The sequence below is a fragment of the Pyricularia oryzae genome, chromosome 4 (genome assembly GCF_000002495.2).
Source record: "Pyricularia oryzae 70-15 chromosome 4, whole genome shotgun sequence".
NCBI lineage: Eukaryota > Fungi > Ascomycota > Sordariomycetes > Magnaporthales > Pyriculariaceae > Pyricularia > Pyricularia oryzae.
Window position 1 is genome coordinate 4,506,943 of NC_017851.1, and position 19,483 is coordinate 4,526,425.

The following is a 19,483-nucleotide window of genomic DNA, read 5'->3' on the forward strand; positions in this document are numbered from 1 at the left end:
GCTTCGCAATTTGATGATTCCATTACTGTTGGGGGAAAGAACACGTGTGGAAAATAAAGGATGAAACTGGGTTGAAAAATGTCCGGGGTCCTGATATGTCCGGGGTCCTGATGAACCACGTTATTAGATATATTTACAGCTGCTGATGTTTTGGAAAACAACTAACGCTGTAGGATGCAGTTTTCGAATCCGTAGCGGTAGGGTTTGAATATGAAGACCGGGATGTGCCAGCAACAGCTGTTCATGCTTTAGTTAACCAGCCATTTTTGTACAACGCAGTTCTTGACCAGTATTTACTCTAAAGTGGATTGCGACTAAGAAATTTGCAATAACTTCCATAAATCCTCCGATTGAAAGGCAAATCATGGTCAAATTCTTTTGTGAGCGCTCTGACAAGTAGCTTGACACGTCTCTTGCATTAGCACTGGAAGGAGCACAGTCCGAATAAACGTGCCTTGGAGGGTGTCTTCAAGAGGTGCCACTAGGGCAATTTGCAAAGCTGCATTTGTAGCCTGTCCATTGTTGCATAACCAAAGGACGAAAGGTGAAGCCTGATAGTAATCTGGACTCACGCAGCCACCACCCAAATTCCCGTATCTTGTAACGTTATCATATTGCGTTCTGATTTTAGCAGTCACTCAAATATGTACGGTATTACGAAGTACGATGGCGTGGTGGGGGTATGGCGCTGTGGCGCGCAGCGGCGCATGGCGTAGTGGCGTAGTGGCGTATACAGTTTCAATGTGCAGCATTGTCCCATCGCTTTTTAAACTGGGCGCTTAATATTAATGTTGATATTGATTTTGATGGCGACGTTGAGATGCACAGTTTCTTCCAATCAGTTAGCCGCCGCTTAAGCGCTTTCGCATTTTCGATTTTTGTTTCAATTAACGAATATCAGGTTCGCGTTTGCCAGGGGATTTATATAAACTGTGCAATAGTGAAATAAAATTATTTGCTCTGACCTGGTGTACGACACTAAAACTCGTTGCGTTTAACACGATTTTCTGAACGAAACGACTGGAAAAATGACACCACCAAATATCAGCCACTTGATCGACAGCCGAAGTTCAAACCTGCTCCGAGAAGCCACAGCGCTCGAACTTGATGGAGTGAAAGTGGCCATTTACATCGAGTATGACGGCTTGACAAAGTGTTTCGTCACCGACGAAAACTTTCAGCCGAATTGGAACGCGGAACCAGACGCGAAAATAACAATTGCGCCAACCCAAATTTCGAACGAGGAAGAGTATAAACATGGCGGTAGCTTGTCGTCCGACTTTGCCTCATTTTCAGCATTTGGCAGCCCTGCATTTTCCGCGCCAAACTCGGATATGGTCCGAGCCGAGTTGCCGCTAGAAAGCGGCTCTTTTACACAAAGCAATCCTTCGATTTGCGTTTTTGGCACCCCGGTCCTGGATAGTGTCGAGTCTCCCTCCAGAGCCGCGCTTTGCGACTCCGACACCTTGCTCTTCGGTTTTTGTGGGATCTCCTCAACTTTGTTCTGCATTGTCAAAATCCGGTTCCCCAGTTGTTTCGCCGCTGCCGAGTTACTGCTCCTCTGTGGAGGCCTTTGTGGAAGACAGTAACCTGGCCCATTCGTCTCAAACCTCGGCAGCAAATGCCGCGGGGCCTCCCCGCCTGCTCCCAAGTTTACTTCCTTTGCCATGCTCGAATTTTGGTCCCCCGGAAACTAGTCCTTCGGTCCAATTCCCGAGCACCTATCTGGCACGCCGGTCTGCTCCGGCGAGTTCAACCATCCCCGAACGTTTGCTCGAATCGAGCTATGTAATTAATGCAATGAACACCCTCCCGACAAACGGAAAGCCGAGAAAAAGGAAATGGATCGAATAAATGCTTGATTTCGCTTGGTGGACATTTAAACACAGCCTTTTCTTAGCGTAGCTTTATAATGGTTAATGGCAATGCCATTAATTGTCCTTAATAACAATGTTGAAATAGTTTTTCCCTAAGCGTATATAATTTGAAGAATTTGAGCTACAACGGCGTTTAATTTAACAGCGCAGTTTAGTAACACAAACCCTACTATATCGTTCTTTTAATTCCGCCACAATACAATGTCAAATCTTGTCATGTTTTAATGCTGCGAAACAAAACTATCGACGCCCCGGCCACATTCCCTGCACACAAATCCATGCCCGGAGGGCTGTTCCTTCGACAAACGAAACCTGACTTTTGCCTCATGGTTTGGACGGTTGCCGGGGCGCCTGTCGATAATATAGTTTTGAAGGTCGATTTTGCTTTCAACCACTTCATCGTATGATTTGGAAGGTGTTTCTTTACTTCGAACCCGGGCTGATCTCGGAAATCCTAGCTTTGCAAACTGCCATTTCACTTCTTGTTTTACCACATCTTGAAGATATTCGTGATCAATTTCTCGTCGGTAGGGATAGTTTTTGGCATTGTATTGTATGGGTTCGTGGTATTTTCTAGACATGTTGCTGGCCTTCCTTTCAATTTCCCATGTGAAACATGAATGCAAACGAAGGGTTTCGAATGAAATCTTTATTGGAAGACAAGTTTCCTATTTATAAACAATAATATACTGGTCTTTTGGCGTTGTATACCGCCTTCATCACTCGGCTGACATCGCAACGATGTCGACAAAACAAGGTGAGATGATAAACTGGCGGCAAACACCGCACTGCGGTTTGCTAAAGTGTTTTTTTCGGACACTGCCCCAGCTTTCTTAACTGCTGCCACTTTGTCACACCGCTTTTCTGGTTACAGAAAGTGAAGCGAAATGTGTAAATTAGATAAAGCCCAAGTCAAGGAAGGATATATAAAATATCATTGTCAATTGTGGCTTTCTGAAGCCAGCATTAAGAAATGAAAAAGCACCCAACGTGAAAAGTGAAAGTTATCTTTTGTGCATTGTTTTCCTGCTCCTGCGCCGCTTTGATTTGGTCCTCCTCTTTTTTCAGCTCCAAGAAAAAATCCAGCCTCTTCCTTAGGAAAAGGAAGTCAATTGAAAACATTTTGTATGGCGGCAAACTCTTTTGCGAACGCGTCGTTCCCCCTTTTCTGAGATGGCCCATGTTTCCTTTTGAGCTTGGCGTTGGCAGAGATCGAGCCCAGCGGCGCACGGTCCGGAATAGTCGCTCTTTCAAAATCAACAACCATAGGGTGCTGGCCATCTACCAAAATGTTGCGCGCCTCAGCATCGCCGTGAAGGACACCAAGACGGTGTATTGCGGTAATTGCCTTGGAAATCGAAGCAGTAACGACAAATTTATCGATACGGCCGTCACTGCTCGACAAAGGCTTGCCAGCCCAACTAAGGAGTAAAAAGTGCTTATAAACACCGCCGTCGCAATATTGCGGGAGAACCAGAGACATCAATCCGAGGTATACCGGAACGTGCCTCCCTTGAATCTCGCTAAGGCGGTTATAAACCTTTTCCTCATGTTGCAGGAATTCAAGATTCGCAGTTTCCACACCCTTGGCCACAAGTGTGTAGCCATGCAGCGATAGCCGGACCTTAAACAACGAACCAACAAACCCTGACAGGTATAACGGCGTACAGTCTGCGTCAGGCCCACGGTCTTTGGCTAGCTGTGCTTGAAGCAGACTTAGAAATTCTGCCCTGTCAATGTGTTTCTGCCCGTGGCTACTGGCGTTCGGACAGGTTTTGTCAACAGGTCTACGACATTTCAGCCCAAGAAGACATTTATGGCTGCAGTAAAGCATATCCTGTATTCCTTGTGATTTACCCGCCCGCAGTCCCCCACGACCTTCTCTGCGTCCACCAGAGCCTGGCGTGCCATTCCTGTGAAAATTGGAGGATCGTTTCGGAGTTGGGGAGTGCAGGAAATCATTGTCGTCTTCATCTTCGTCGGACAAGGGCTGAGTGGGTAGCTGCCGGCAGAACGCGCGGGTGCGGATCGGCGAGCGCTTGAAGCCTTGCCAACGGCGGGGTATATAAGGAGAAGCCCGTTCTTTATCCTTGCGGACAGAAGACGGTATTTTGGCCAGCACATCCTCGTATTCGACAGCCCATGTTTCGAGCGTAGCCGCCGCGTCGTGCCACGATTGTGGGGGCGGCGCAGTACGAACAGCCTGCAGGACGAAGGCGAATACTTGCGCGACGGCTGTACGGTGGAGTCTGTTCACGTCATCGTCGAAGACGTCCAAGTTCGGGACGCAGACATGGTAGAGGACCGTCGCGGGATCATCCGGAATATGGAGGAAAACGAAAGTTTGTCCTGTGCAAACATACCCGTGTTTTATGCCCTTGCCAATCATGTAGGAGAACAGCTGCGTGACCACGGCGGCGGTAAGCGCCTTCGACGCAAGCACGAAGCCTTCGCAATCTTGGCCAATCACATCTCGCTTCGGCTCAATCGCGGATGCCAGGCCGGTAACCACCTCGTCCTGGCTTAGTTTGTGCGGCGCTTTGTACTCGATTGCCATTGTCGGGGTGTTCGCTCCGTTCGTTGTCCTGTATATGCAGAACTGGTCCGCTCGGTTGCCTTTTCCTTTGCTTTTCGCGGTGCGACGCGGTTTCCGGACTTTGGCCGTTGCAGATGACGCACCTGCGACGCTGGGCCCAGAGACGGTCATCTGTTCGAGAGGTTCGGATAGGCTTTCGTCCGCCGCGCCGAGGTTCGTGTGGCTTTCGAACGTTACGGTCCCATGCAGGCCGAGGCGCTGTCGCAACAGTTCGTTCTCGAACACTGCATCGACCAGCTTTTGGACTGCATTTTCAACGGTGTTACGCTCAAAATGCCGTAATCCATGCTCGCTGCTAATCGGGCTTATTAAAGAGCGAACGTAATCCACCTGGTGTCGAGATGGAAATGTAGGACGGGAGGTGAAGGAAGGGTCGGAAAGCAGATTCCATATTTCCTCTTGTTTTGCTGCAAATTCGTCCCATTTGGAAATTCGTGATGGGTAAACACGGCCAATAGGATCAGTCGTGTCGCTTTGGGTGGTTAAAGAGCGGTCGGTCAGAACTTGGATGGCAAGACTGAGCGAGTGGCATGCGTCAAGATAGGGTTCAATTGCCAGCGGTTGCGATGCCCTGGCGGCGTCTTCCGCCCCTTCGCGTCGGCGCTGCTCTTCTCGGATGCGTTTCTCGGCGTCTTCGGTTCGGCGTTTGGCTTCTTCGAGCTGTTCACGGAGCTTCTTGAGTTCTTCATCCATATCGGTCATTGATGGAGGATGTTTGCAGCAAACAAAATTAGGTAGACGGGTATTTGCAGCAGATCGAACAGGGCTCGTTGCACAGGCAACCTGTATCGGGCCCTGGGTCTGCCTACGTAAGCACTGCTACGGAGACGCAAGCTAAACTGTGGATCTGGTCACAAGGTGCCATTTCAGCCACAATTTAGACCGAGCGCGGTGGCGCAAACCACTTAAATCCTGGGTTGGTGGATTCAATTTTCAAGTCGGCCCAATATTCACAAAATACGTATTGAGAAAGCTGCAAAAGATGAGATAGAAAACAAAAAGTTTCAAGAGTTGAAGGGACAAGGGAGATATGAAAAAATAGCCTAGGTTTGCAAGTTCAAGGGTTAAAGGAACTAGGGAGAGCATTTGATCGAAATGTGCCACCTACCCAAGGTGATATGCAACATGTAAGGCAAATGGCAATGATTTTATCTTAACGTTATTAAGCATAAGCAGGAAGGATAGTGCAATAACATCAAACTGTTAACTGCAGAAGGGACTTCCCCTCCTTAGTTTCCTGCACTTATGCAGAAGCCACCCGCCACAGTAAAAACGGGGCAAAGTCTCCGGCTGCAGGTAATCAACGACAACGGGGAACAGTAAAATTATACCTCACACCTCGACACTGTGCAGGAGGCCGCCGGCCGCCCATACATCTCTTGAGGTCTGGAAAACGGGTGAATAGCAACGCTGATTTGTTAACGACTGGATCAAAGCTACTTTCGGGGCCTGTAATAGCTACCTGCAAACCAGCTTAATACGAATACCATCGGATTTCGCTTGGTTCTAAACGCCCGATTACGTCAATCGTCGGCGCCGACGCATTGCAGCGACGACATTCCGTGATCGTATGCCGAACCAAAAAGCTCCATTCGATTATCGTCAAGGAAGCAAAGGCCAAAAAGCCTTCACCCTCTTTGCCCAAATCCTGCAGATCCGCGGATCTAACCCATGTCGTCCTGCAACCTCGTCGACCTTGCCAGTCTTCCTAGGGTTGAAAACCTCCCTAACATCTTTTAATTTTCGTCCCCTCGCACCGCACGCATATGCCACGATGCGATAAAAAGCCCACCGCAGGCTGAATTTGGCCACCATATACAGCAGCCCACCTGCAGGCACCGCAATAAGCATATAACTTTGGAAGTGGTGTCCGTAAAACCGCGCTCTACTGATCGTAAATACAACATCGGCCGTCTCGCTCAATTGTGAAATTGATGTAACAGCGGCACGGCGCTCGACCAGTTCCTCACGCAGCCGGGCACGATGCCACGATACCGGAGCCTGGCGGGGTAGGGATAGAAATGTGTGCCAGCAGTGGAGGGCGGTGCTTCGGCGGTGGAATTTGATTGCTCGTTTTATTTTTGTGGTAGCATTGGGTAGTGGGACAACTCTTCAGGGACTCAAGTCGATTTTGGTGTAAAGCAAACGACAAGGTACAAATGGATCAAGCGGTATTACAGACCGAGTTCCATTCTAGTTGTTTTGTTATTATACCTTGGGGGCGGAGCGTTTATTTCGTGTTCAAGGTTTCTATTCCATCTGTTTATTGGTTGACGGACCGCCAGCTCGACATCAGCCCCAGGTTCGTTAAGAAACTCGATTCTTTGCGAAATTCGAATCCGAAGCTTACCAAACGGGATATGATCAACTGCTCCTGGTCACGAGTGCCCGGCTTTAGCCGAGGAGTTTATAACACTACGCGACAGAGTTTACGAGAGCAGGGACCGCTTGCGAGAGGAGGCCCGCTCCGATGCGACTATAACAGTTTCGCAGGCAATTTTCATAGCCAAACCGCTTTTGACGGGCTGGTATCCAAACATCAAAACCTTTAGTATGTGGTCCTTTTTCACGAGGCAAGCAACATTTACGGGCCCAAGGTTGAGCTACCGGCCTGCCTATCCTGGGACGCAGTATGGCTCGATAATTACAAGCAACTAATCGCGCGACACTGGCTGGCGATTCATTGTGCTTTCAGAAAGAAGCGCTCCGAGTTTGGGGTATTTCAACTCGCGTCGTGGTTCTCAGCCCTGGCATTTGCCACTGATTACGACACACGCTCCATGATCGAGGTTCTTTTTGCCATTGCTTCAATCCCGGATGTTGCTTCTGTTGCGCCACCAGCCAAAACAAATCAGTACAATCTGTCCATAGGTTACTCTTTTGTCAAACATCTCATCACCAGCGACGTAGAGAGCGGTGGGTATGGTTATTGTAATTCGGCGGAGGCCAAACTCTCCATCTTTCCCCATGAGGAAGAGTGGGATGCAAGTACGCGTCGACATACCACGTACAAGCGCAACTTTGACTTTAAAGTCAAGGCGTTTATCTCCTACCTGGAGTCTCAGTGGCCTTGTGAAAGGCCGAAAAAGCCAACAGAGAGCGATTGCGCCGGTTTGAGGGCGTATGTGGACGTCGATGAGACAATAACAGCAGTGCGGTCGAGGTGGAAGATTTGGTATCAAAATCACTTATTCTACAAATACCTGACGAAACTTGCTGAGGCCGTATCTCGCCAATCAATCGACTCGTCGATGGGCCAGTTGCCCCCGCTTCCAAAGCTACCAGCCTATACGCTAGTCGCCAGCAACAAGGGGTTCGCTGCCACTGCGGACCTCTTTGCTCAGAACCAGCCGCCGATAATTAGGCCTGAGGACCGTCCTCAACTTTGCCTCAACCTGGGCCGAGCTTGTGACGACAGTGACGAACAGTCACCGTCGTCTTGCATTCGATCATTTTTGAGAGGCCTTAGAGTCGGCACATGCACAGACTTTGAGCGGAAGTACTGCAGGGACCTTGAACTCAGCTTTCGCGCTCTTCGCGATCTTAATATGGACCGGAAGGATGGCACAGAAAATGGGCTTGCGACATCTCCGCAAACAGAGTTGCTACTGAAGTACTGGACTGAGTGCCCACGGCCATCATCCTCATCATCCTCCTCAAGCATCCTCCACCATTCATGGGTCAGACCCACCTTTGTTAGCGATTCACACCCAAACACACCAATAAGCTTAACAGCTGAAGAATTTTCGCCCTCCGGGCGCTGGTCGTCATGGCCTCACCAGAGGTCTCAAACCGCCGCGCGCGCCCGCAGAGCACGCCGCAGGCTTTGCCGCAGGGCCAGGCCGAGTCGGGACACGTATCTCTCGACACGCGCACCGCTAACGCGCCTCAGCCGGCTGGCCGCGGAAGGTACTCCAGCCTCCCGGCCCTGGCCATCAAAACACTGCAGCAGGAGTTGGAAAACGTGGAAACAGTCGGCAGCTGGCTCGAAGAGGTCTTTGCAGCCAAGCTCGAAAGTTTACAGGCCCCGGAGGACGCCGCGCTTAGGAGAATTGTTCTTGAACTTGACGACGTGATCAGCGGCTGGTTCCTCAGTCGCACCCTCCCTGAAAAAGAGCGTTCACGCTCCCCGTCGCGTTCGCCGACCAGTTCCAGCGAAAGGCGCAGCATTTTAATTACGAGGACGGGCACGGCGTCGTCGGCCTCTAAAGGCAGAGGCACGCCCACTAACAAATCGGTCACATGGGCCGAGCGAGCCGCCACGCCACCAGCGGCGGCCCCAACGCGAATTTTAACCCCGGCCACGCGCTCGTACCCGATACGTACGACGCCCGGCAATGCACCTGACAGCTCCGCAACTCCCTCCCAATCGGGCCGGGACCGCTCCCAAGCCCCGAAACGTTTGACAGAACAGCCGTCCAACCGCATCCTGATCCGCGTAAATGACAAATTGCGGATGGTGACGAGGGAGCCATACGCGGTAACGACCAAACTGGCCGAATTGGTCTCGGTGCCACACAGTGAAATCCCAAACGCCAAGCGTACCCCCACGGGCTGGGGTGTTACGGTGGCCTCTGAGGAAACACGGCAAAAACTCCTCAACCCCAGCGCGGTCAAGGCCATTATGGACGCATTGGACGCGCGGGAAGTCACTGTCCCGACAACCTGGCACACATACGCCGTCTCTGGAGTGCCCCGAACGCTCAATTGCCTGGACGGAAGAAAGGACGTACATGAGGTAATCCAGGAGGAGATTACCGTGGCAGCAGGCCAGCAGCCAGTCAACTGGCATATTTCCAAACATGGTTACGACCCACATACGGCTGAGGGCACGTGGATAGTGTCCTTCCTTCAACCCGTAAAGCCCTTTCAGCTTTTTGGAGTGTCGAGACGTGCGCGGAAGGTTGAAAAATCACGCAAAATTACACACCACCACGACGGTTGCCAGGGATATTGCGAAATACGTCGCTGCGTACGGCAAGCGCGTTGCGGCATATGTGGTGAAGCAAAACATGCGACAGAGGAAGAGCCGTGCAAGGCAGCCCCCAAATGCGTTAATTGCCACGGCCATTTCCCATCCGGACATGAGAATTGCCCTGCCCGACCTTTGGTGGTAAATGGGAAGCTTGAACGACCTTCACAGCGTAAACTTAAGGGGATTCGCAGAATCGGACGTGCCAACCGTGCCGCGATTATCAACGACCGGGCCGAAACGGCCCGCCGAGAGCCAGCACCTGCAATCCCGGTCCTAAGCACCTCATCGCAGCATTCGCAAACCTCGAGCTCCCGATCGAGCATTTCAAACAAAAGAGCGCGGCCATGCGAGGCGGCAGGAGCGGACATCCGTAACTTCCTGCAGGTTGAACAGGAACGCGTGCACGACGAAATCGTTTGGGCAGCCGAAATGGAGGAGGACGCAGCGGCTGCCGAACCTTGCCCCGCTGATGGGATAGACTTGGAAGCAACCCGTCGATTAATATGACGAAATACTCGCTCGGCAATATGCAGCGGGAATGCCTCGACGTAGTTTGGGCCAACGTAGGTAAAAGGATGGGTGTGCATCTGAGCCTATTGGAGTTGTGCCACCAGAGAAAGGTGGACCTGGTTAACGTTCAAGAGCCATGGTGCGGGCTAAATACGACTACACAAACGCACCCGGGCTATAATGTTTTTGCGCCAGTGGACGAATGGCACGCCAACACTTACGAAGCCATGACTGGGCTCCGGCCCCGGGTGCTCACCTACGTCAAAAAGGGGGCAGCCCTAAGGGCCGCACAACGACGGCTACCGCAGGGCCAAAATACGCGGGACATACTCTGGCTCGAAATTAACGGAATACTGTTTGTTAACGTATATAGGGCTCCGGGCACTGAAGCCGCGCTGGAAATGGTATGCAATACCGTGCCAAATGGACCCACGGTGCTAGGCGGCGATTTTAACGTAGCGGCTGCTGCATACCAGCCGGGCCGCGCAAACGCACGCGGAGGGGACCAACTGACGGCATGGGCGCAAACCCAGGGGATGAGTTTTACAGGAAATATCGGCGTGCCCACCCACCGCGACGGGGGTTTACTGGATATGGTCTTTTCCAACCTCCCCAGCACAATAACTGTGGTTGACAGCAGTCTTTACACAGGCTCCGACCACGAATCCCTTTATACCACGCTGCGGACGCGCGGCGCCCCCCGCCCGGAGGCGATCAACGTTTCGGTTAGGGACGACCGGTTACCAAAGTTCGCGGAGCTACTTGCTTTTGGCATGCAAGACATGCCGGACCCGGGATCCGCGGCCGATGGCTACGCATTGGACGCGTGGGTAGCTGAATTTACAACTTTATGGGAGCAAGTGACGTGGGTCGTGGGTACGCCGGCGGGAAAAAGGGACAGCTCGGCTCCCTGGTGGACCGAAAACTGCCAGCGGCTCTGGTCCGAATTCCAGCGGGTTAAACGGAGCGCTGTAAATAGGGCAGACGCCTCTGCCGAGGAAAAAGCCTATACGAAAGGGGTGCGGGCCGCGAAGCGGGAGTACTGGAGGCACCGGATCGACCAACTGCGCGACGATAAGGATTTGTGGAACATGGTGGGCTGGCTGGGAGCCGGACCACGCCTCCGGTCCCCGCCGCTGGTTATTAACGGCGAGCAAGTGAGCGAGCCTTTAGCAAAAGCGGAAGCACTGCAACGGGAGGTGCTTGGCCGATTTTCGGCGGAGGATGACCTGCAGGGAGACCCCTTGGAGGCCTGGTCGCCGGACGAGGCTAAAATCCCTTGGGACACCCAGGTTAGTGCGGAAGAGGCGGAGCGCTCCTGCATTGGGGTTACGAGCACGTCCCCGGGCATCGACGGAATAACCGTCCGGCTACTAAAAGCCGGATGGGCTTCGTTGGCCGAGCCGGTGCGCAGGCTCTACCAACGTTGCCTGGAACTCGGACATTTCCCAGCGCCTTGGAAGAAGGCCGAAGTCGCGATGCTACCGAAAACGGGGAAGAAAGACCGGAGCAGCGTTCGATCCTGGCGGCCTATAGCCCTCCTCTCCTGCATCGGAAAAGGCCTCGAGAGGCTCGTTGCACGCCGGATAGCTTGGGCCATACACGACAACGGGCTCCTTAGCTGCACCCACGGCGGTGCCCTACCCAAACGATCGGCGACGGATCTGGTTTGTGCCCTCGCCCACGATATCGAGCAGGCTCTAGCTCGCGGGGAGGAAGTCACCCTTGTCGCATGCGACGTCCAAGGCGCCTTCGACGCCCTCCTCCATAGGCGATTAATACGGAAAATGCGGAGCCTCGGGTTTAGTAAAATGCTCCTCAGGTTCGTGATTAACTTTTTAAGCGGCCGCCAGGCCCGAGTCCGGCTGGAGGGTACGACCACGGGCTTTAGGCGGCTTGGGTGCGGCACCCCGCAAGGGTCTCCCCTTTCCCCGATCCTATATATGCTATATTTGGCGTATCTCGTCAAAAACGGTACGAAGTGGCGGTTGGCATACGCAGACGACGTGCTTACATGGAAATCGTCACCCTCGTTGGAGGAAAACGTACGTTGGCTGGAAGATAAACTCCGGGATATGCACGAAATTGCGGCGGAAGAGAAGATCCATTTTGCAGCGGAAAAGACAGAGGTAATCCATATCACTAAGAAAAGGCACGGTCGCAACCCGGAAATCCGGATTAATGGTAGAACGGTTACCCCGGTCCAACTACCGGGCGGTCGACGCGGACAAAGCGCCTCCGGGGCCGAGCGCTACCCGGGCATGCGTTGGCTTGGTTTTTGGTTCAGCCGACGGCTAGACGGGCGCCGCCACGTGGCCGAAAGGGCTGCCAAAGCAATGGGGGTCGCTGCCCACCTCAAGAGCTTTGGGGCAGTAAGATACGGACCGCCTGCGGCTGCACTTCGCAAGGCAGCGGTGGCATGCGTGGGTTCCTCGGCCACCTACGCAGCCGAGGCATGGTACAACCCAGCGCACAAACAAAGAGGACTTCTCAAAGCATTGAACAAACCGCTGGTTTTAGCGGCACGGGCAATCCTCCCGGCGTATAAAACCACCCCCTCGTCCACTGTTCTCAGGGACGCAGGACTACCCTCGGCCCGCGTCGCGCTGGCCTACACCCGCCTGAAATACGGCGCCCGACTAAGGCTCGCGGACAAGGGGCACCCCCTTGTCAGCCGCCTGCGTGAAACACCTCGTGCCCGCAACTCGGGCCATTCGGCCACGACCCTGCAAACGGCTGCACAACTTCTCCCGCGGATCCGGAGACTAGAGTTGCGCGCACCTCGCAATGCCCCGGATTCTCGCACTGACCCCACCGGAGGAGTCCCGAAAGAGGAAGCGGCCCGCCGCTTTATCAAATGGCTGGACATGGTATCACCTGACGATATCGTGGTATATACGGATGGTTCGGAAAAACACGAAAACAACTGCGTCCAAATAGGGTACGGATGGGCCGCTTTTAGGGCGGGCCTGGAATTTGCCGCAGGCTCCGCATCTATTACGCCGGAAAGCCACGTTTTCGACGCCGAGGCGATTGGCGCCCTAAAAGGGCTACAGGCGGCAGCCAAGGCCCAGCCAGGCGCCCGGATCTGGATTTGTGTGGACAGCACCTCGGTTATTTGGGGTCTTAGAGGCGACGCGCCGCGTTCGTCCCAATGGGCCTTTCTGGAGTTCCATAACCTTGTCGATCTACTCCGAAAACAAGGTACCGAGGTTCGGGTCCGTTGGTGCCCTGGGCACCAGGGAATCCCGGGAAACGACCGGGCTGACGAGCTGGCCAAGGCCGGCTCCGCCGGACCGCCGGACCCAGACCCGAGGGCTCAGCAAACCACGTATAGCGGTGCCGGCACGGTCCTCAGAGCCATTCTTTCCAATATAGAGAAGGACTGGTGGCGTAAAGAACTCTGTGAACGGTCCCCCGCATATAGGGAATGGAAATTCCAATACACACCGAGAAAGGAGCCCGAGGAACTGCGTTTGCCAAGACCCCTACTGGGCCATTATTTGGCCATGAGGACCGGCCACGGCGATTTCAAGGCCTACCATGACCGTTTCAACCACCAGGATGCAAACACCTCGTGTGCCTGGTGCTGGAAGCGGACCTCCCCTGAGCACCCGGTGCACTGCCGCTATTCGCGGGCGGTGTGGAGAAACTGGCCGTGGCCTAATAACGACCGGCCGGCCGGGCCGCCAAATCGCGCCCAACGCTGGAAATTCTTCCAGACAAGCTTCGGGCAACCGAAAAGCTTTGAGGCGTTTTCGATAGCCACCAACTACTTCAGCGCCCGCCCCAGAGCGGCCCGCCAGCGCCCCGCGCGCCACGAACGCACTTTACGCCTAGGGACACCGATCGTAAACGACTCGAACTCTGACGAGGAATAGACTTACTGCCTTTTCACCCACACTTCACGGCACAAGCCGTCAGACGAACCCTCCGTGCACCTTAGGCACGGGGTCGCGTCAGTGAACTAACCCCCTAAGCAGGACCGGGCCCGAACCCGGTCAGGCACGATCCGCCTCTGCCCTCCTTGTTTTCCCCCTGTGTAAATAAAGAAGATAGAACGCGCGCCGAGATACCCCTCGGGAGGTTGCTAACGGCCGGCTAACAAGCCGGGCCGAGCCCGGCGTTAACTAATACTACTACTACTACTACTACTACTCCTGTGAATCGCGATACTTGTCACAATCCGCGCGTGGCTTTTCCCGCAACGGCTTATTTGAGGTCAAAGCCGAGGCATATTTCGAAGCAAACTGCGCGACCCGTTCCCCGAGTTGCGAGTCCTTATAGGACTGGACAGGCCGCGTCGTTATGATGGGAAAATCCGCGCATTGAATCTCCATTGCACTGCTGGCTGATGGCTGATGGCTGATGGAAGCAAAACAATCGGTAATGGGCTGCGAACGAGAAGAGAGGAGGGTGACGGGCTCTCGCCATCCTCAGAAAAAGGGCGGCGAGACGCAGGCCCCCCTCCCTTTCTCTGGAGAATATCGAGCGTCTTATGGCCATGATCGCGCATGGCCAGAAAACGGGCAACTGTTCTTACGACGGCGAGGAACCGGTGGCGGCCAGGAGCATTTATTCATGGATTCTGGACAGGGGTGGGGCGGGGCGCGAAATGGTGGGCATCTATTGGCTGGGGGTGGGGGTCGAACGGCTCCCATCGCTCTCTCGCAGTCAAGACTGCCCTCACTAAATCGGTACGAGGAGAAAAACCCTGGATTTTGGGATCCGAGGCGTCCAGAAACGGAAGCTGGGGCGTCCAAAAACGGACGCCTTCGTTCCCCTTTGCTCCCGCCAAGCCTGCGCCCGCCGTCTCGTTGACGTTTTCCTTCAGCTAGACCCACACAACCTTCACGAAATTGGAAGTACACACCAGGCAGGTGTGCTCCAATCGCCCCAGCGGTCTATTCATGGCAGCACTTTGATTATTGGTATTGAATCCATGGCTTTAAACGCCGAAATGCTTACCCGTGCATGGTTCCCGAATTATGGCTTTCGGGTAGGCGGCAATGGCCTCCATGCGAATATGCTGGATTGTGTATTGACAAAAAGCCTCAGGTAATGGCAAGCTAAGGGCATGCACGGAGGGAGTGACCTAGCTCATTTATGACACGTCAACAATGCCAACGAAAACATGAGGAAATATCGCTTGGATTAGTATCATCATTCTGGAGCTTTGCTATGGGGCATGGAGGGCATGAAGGGCATGGAGGGCATGGAGGGCATGGAGGGCGTGGAGAGAGCATGGAGAAAGCATGGTATGATTGGGAAGCGTGGCTACAATCTTTGAAGATTTTGGTTTGGCAGCGATTGATAACCAATTAAATCTCAAGCCAAGATTCACGCGCCCTTGGCGCGTCGCGCACGAGCCCCCTCCAGGAAGACTTGCTCGAAAAGATCCAACCCAGCCTAAACTTCCACGACTATCGCACATCAGCCATCTAGATGGCCCAGCAAAGCCAGAAAACCATGGATTGTAAGTGGGAATGGATAGTGGATCGATCCCTGACATTTTGCCAGCCGGTAGGGCGGAGAATATATCGCATCCATTCCATCCATCACCTTGCGACGACGTACGCTAATTAACCTTATTAAAACGACCGTAGAAGAGGGCTTCCAATATGTTGATGATACCGTCAAGCTTACGGGAAGAAATTAACCTGATGCGGCCCCCCGCGGTTCGCTCCTAATTGCAACGAGGAGCAGAACAATCAATCGCTCGGAATTTAACAGATGGTCACAAAAGCAAAAATGCTGGCAAGACGCTTTATTGCTAAAACCGGACATTGCCAACATTCCAGTAATTCACATAAGCGGCCTGCATGCAAGAAAATGCAATTCGAAAACATACCACCCCATTTTTACACTGCCACCTGAACAGTCTGAAAATGCTGTATGCCTAGGACGCCTCCAAATGCGCCCCAGCTACGAATTTCCCTTATCGCCGAGACCTGCCTGCGATATCTGAGGTTCCCATTTATTTGGGACGACGCAGGGGAAACATGCAAGGGAAAGGTAATGCCAGGAAACTTCCGAGAATACGCTGCGAGTTTTTGGTATCAGCATGTCAAAAGCGATGGTCCTCATTACGACAAGGTGCTGGAGCAAATGAAAGGTTTTTTCTGCCCTATGGATGACAATTGGGAAAGGTGGAGACAGCGTTTCGATAAGACAGTGGTCGACGGCCAGATGATCCACTATGAGGGCGACATCATCATGTCCAGCTGTTTATTCTATGCTGGCTACCTGGGATTTTCAGATTTAATCCACCATTGGATGAAAATTTTGGAACAGATGTGAACTAGGCTAATAGTTTACGGCGTATTGCAACATTAGCGGCAGCTTCACGAGGCAATCGGTCTTTGCTAGAATACCTCGTCGGCAAAGGGGCAGATGTAAATATCTCCAGCAATAAGGGACGAATGTCGTTGTATGCTGCCTCACACAACGGCCACCTGGAGGTGGTTAGGCTTCTTGTCGACACAGGGGCAGCCCTCAATTGATAAGGAAGAAGAGCCCCAAACCGCCGTTAAAGGTTCGATTTGGGGATTTTAAGTCGAGTCTCTTCGACTTGAACGGTTTTTTTGGTGCAATAGAATGGTCTTGTCTCACTGGAAATTCTGCTTGTATAGCTTGCTTTAAGTACAATCTTAACATTTCAAGCGAAATAACAGCATTCTTCACCTAAGAATCATTTTTATAATTGAATGTTACATTAAGAAAATCATCGGCTGGGTAGTTCCACACCAAAATGCAATTGCACGAACAGGTACCCAAACTACTGCATACGTAAGGTAAGGTAAACATCGCGGTTTAAGAGATCGGTTTACCAGTGGCATTGTCACCTATGATCGTCAGCCTTCTTGTCGAACACGGCGCTGTGACCACGGCTCCTTCTTCCTGACGGTTGTCTTTTGTCTCTGCTTTCTACAGTTTTGTTGCAATCAAAGTATTAGGTAACCTATTCCCATTCGGTCCTCCTAGTTACCATACGCGATCAGTTTAAACCCACTACCCGCTCCCTCCCAACTCCGAATCAGCAGAGATCGAATTTTCTACCCGAAATGGACCAGGATTCGTAGAATTATCAACGCACCATAATTGCGACTTTCCAAAACTTTCCTATTACTTTCTGTTAGGGGTTAGCCCCTGAGGCTGATACCGGTGGCGCACCGGCTCGAAGCCATGAGCACGTGACAATCACAGTCTATATAGCTGGCCCGCACTCGTCAGTGCGAAAGCGCACCATAGATAGCTTTCTCCCTTGTACACATCCAGTAATTCTATCTGTAATTCTCCGGCTGCGACCAAACTAGCCCATCTCAAAAAGACCGCCCACTTTCTTGTTGAACTCGCCGGCAGAAGGTTCAGTTTTAAACAGTCTGTTTGTGGTTCCCACAATTAATTATTGGAGCAGTATCTAGTACTTTCTGTTGGGGAAAAGCTTGCCATCGATATAGCCCAATACATACTTCAGACGATGTCTGATCTGACACCATCCGTGACATCATTCATATCTGAACCCAACGTTGAACTTGCTGATCAGTCCAAAGGGATGAACGTGGGGCTAGAAAATTTAGCTCATTGGTGTTTAACGCCTATAACCATATAATCCACGACAGTGGATTGTCGTAGAATTATCTGCGACCTACAATCTCGTTCGGGAGCAAACATTCGTCAAGTTCGCGGCAACCTCCACAGATATCATCGTACTTTTAACGGCGCTCTGGACGAAGGCGAAGCACATTCCTTGCAGGCGCCAAAATCGAGTCGACCTCCACAAAGTAATCCTGTTGATGTCTCTGGGCGGGTTCCGACCCGGCACTACCGTCAAACTAAAATACAAACAAGTTGAGGTAGACTTGGTCCGAGATCCACAGTCAACTAGGAAGGAGATGACTCCTCGCTGCAATGTTACTATCCAACAAAACAAGCGGATTCAAAAGAAGGCTCGCACTTCTCAAGATGAAAAGTGAGTAACATTTTTAACATGTGCTTCTTTGTTGCTTCTTGCTCCAGGGGACCTGCCGTTACTACGCGCTAACATTCTTAACGACAGGGTTAAAATCCCACTGTATTCTACAAACGACCCACTTGTCTGCCTCTCAACCCTCCTCCTATCGCAGGTCATCGCAGATGATGCTTTCGCCGCCAGTGACTCGATAACGTCTCTGGAAGATTTAGAACGGCCTAGGGAGGCCAAATACGTTAGACTTCCCTGGAAGGAAGAAATGCTCGATCGGGAAATCACCCAGATAGATTATGCCACCCTGCTGAGGCTTTGGAAGCGTTTGGTTGATGTGGCTGGCTGTCGTGACCCAATGCGCCCGTACTCAATGCGAGTAGGCGCAGGCGGCCGCCTCGATAGTAAGTGCGGTTGCTCCCGTCCTCATTACCATGCTGACTAGGATTCTAGAAGCTCTCAAACCTGCCCAACGAAACTATACTTTCACACTCCACCTCTGTGTTCAACAAAAACTACCAGCCTAGGGACTTGGGCTATAACCTGTCAACGATTGCGTTCCCTAATCATGCTGGGGGTGACATAACCGAGAAGCTGTCGGAGCTTATGCGCAACACGTCTTTCATATGGAACGAGAATGCCCCAATATACCCTACCCAGGAAGACCTCGATTCTTTTGAAAGGAACTCTCGCATCCGCGCCTACCGTGACGAGTATGCCAATCTTAAAGATGACTGCTCTCCAGAGGCTAAAAAGCAGGCCAACCGTGTTCAGTCGCAAATAAGCAAATCGATCGACATCCTGTGCGCCCGCGCAGTGGAAAGGAGGAGAGATGAATTCTGGAAAAAAGTCGATCGACGTAATGCAAAGGGCAAGGGAACAGACGATCTTCAAACCGAACACATCAACCCTCGGAAGGCCCGGCACCAAGACTCAATTGTACCAGCCACACAGATTGGTCAGATTCTGAGCAAAGATAATGTTGGGTCCAACGTTTTTAGCAATTCACTGGTTGCCTTTCTCAAGTGCAGAGATTGCGATATTGAAACACTACTGGGCGAGGATGTCGGCTCACAACAGCCCACACAGGTGCCGGGGTCGACCTGTCTCTTATGCAAAGTCACGTTCACAGAGCGGAGAAACCTGACGCGGCACAACACCAACATTCATCAAGCTCAATTCCAGCGGCCTTTCAACTGCCCCAGCTGCAAAAATCAGTGCGTCATCAACGGTGCTGCAGACTGGGAACGCCATGTCATCACGTTCCATGGCAAACACAATGCTCCACGATGGCCCCCGTCGAAGAAAGCCGCCACGACGACGACGCTAATCACACGTGACCGGCTGGATAATTTAAAACACATGTGTTGCTTATGTGGGCGCACATACGATTCGAAGAAAGCTCTTACACGGCACAACACAGAAATCCACCACGCAGAAGGAAAATTCAATGAACCTTTCAGCTGCCCTGCATGCAATATTGTTAACGAGGAGCCGGATTGCACAATAAATAATGCCGACGAGTGGAGCAACCACGTCGCAAAAGTCCATGGCGAGCACAA

General features: G+C 52.3%; 5 protein-coding genes across 5 annotated transcripts; 3 read left to right on the forward strand and 2 right to left on the reverse strand.

Annotated features, from left to right (window-relative positions):
* Positions 1-1,028: 1,028 nt before the first annotated feature.
* MGG_17209 (uncharacterized protein) lies at positions 1,029-1,589 on the forward strand (the record flags this gene model as incomplete). Its single annotated transcript, XM_003717323.1, has 1 exon — positions 1,029-1,589. The coding sequence occupies one exon, from the start codon at positions 1,029-1,031 to the stop codon at positions 1,587-1,589; it is 561 nt and encodes a 186-aa protein (XP_003717371.1).
* An 817-nt stretch (positions 1,590-2,406) lies between these two features.
* On the reverse strand, positions 2,407-5,226 carry MGG_17210 (uncharacterized protein). Its single transcript, XM_003717324.1, has one exon. It carries the CDS (start codon positions 5,173-5,175, stop codon positions 2,986-2,988), a length of 2,190 nt encoding a protein of 729 aa, XP_003717372.1. The 5' UTR covers positions 5,176-5,226; the 3' UTR covers positions 2,407-2,985.
* Positions 5,227-6,075: 849 nt separating this feature from the next.
* Positions 6,076-6,528, reverse strand: MGG_17211 (uncharacterized protein; the record flags this gene model as incomplete). The annotated part of the gene is made up of 1 exon (XM_003717325.1): positions 6,076-6,528. A coding segment is annotated over one exon (453 nt), but the record flags the coding sequence as incomplete, so codon positions are not given.
* Positions 6,529-7,026: 498 nt separating this feature from the next.
* MGG_17212 (uncharacterized protein) lies at positions 7,027-8,102 on the forward strand (the record flags this gene model as incomplete). Its single annotated transcript, XM_003717326.1, has 2 exons — positions 7,027-7,103; positions 7,169-8,102. Coding segments are annotated over 2 exons (1,011 nt in total), but the record flags the coding sequence as incomplete, so codon positions are not given.
* Positions 8,103-17,853: 9,751 nt separating this feature from the next.
* MGG_14839 (uncharacterized protein) lies at positions 17,854-19,251 on the forward strand (the record flags this gene model as incomplete). Its single annotated transcript, XM_003717327.1, has 4 exons — positions 17,854-17,930; positions 18,018-18,300; positions 18,375-19,010; positions 19,096-19,251. The coding sequence occupies 4 exons, from the start codon at positions 17,854-17,856 to the stop codon at positions 19,249-19,251; spliced, it is 1,152 nt and encodes a 383-aa protein (XP_003717375.1).
* Between the last annotated feature and the right edge of the window lie 232 nt (positions 19,252-19,483).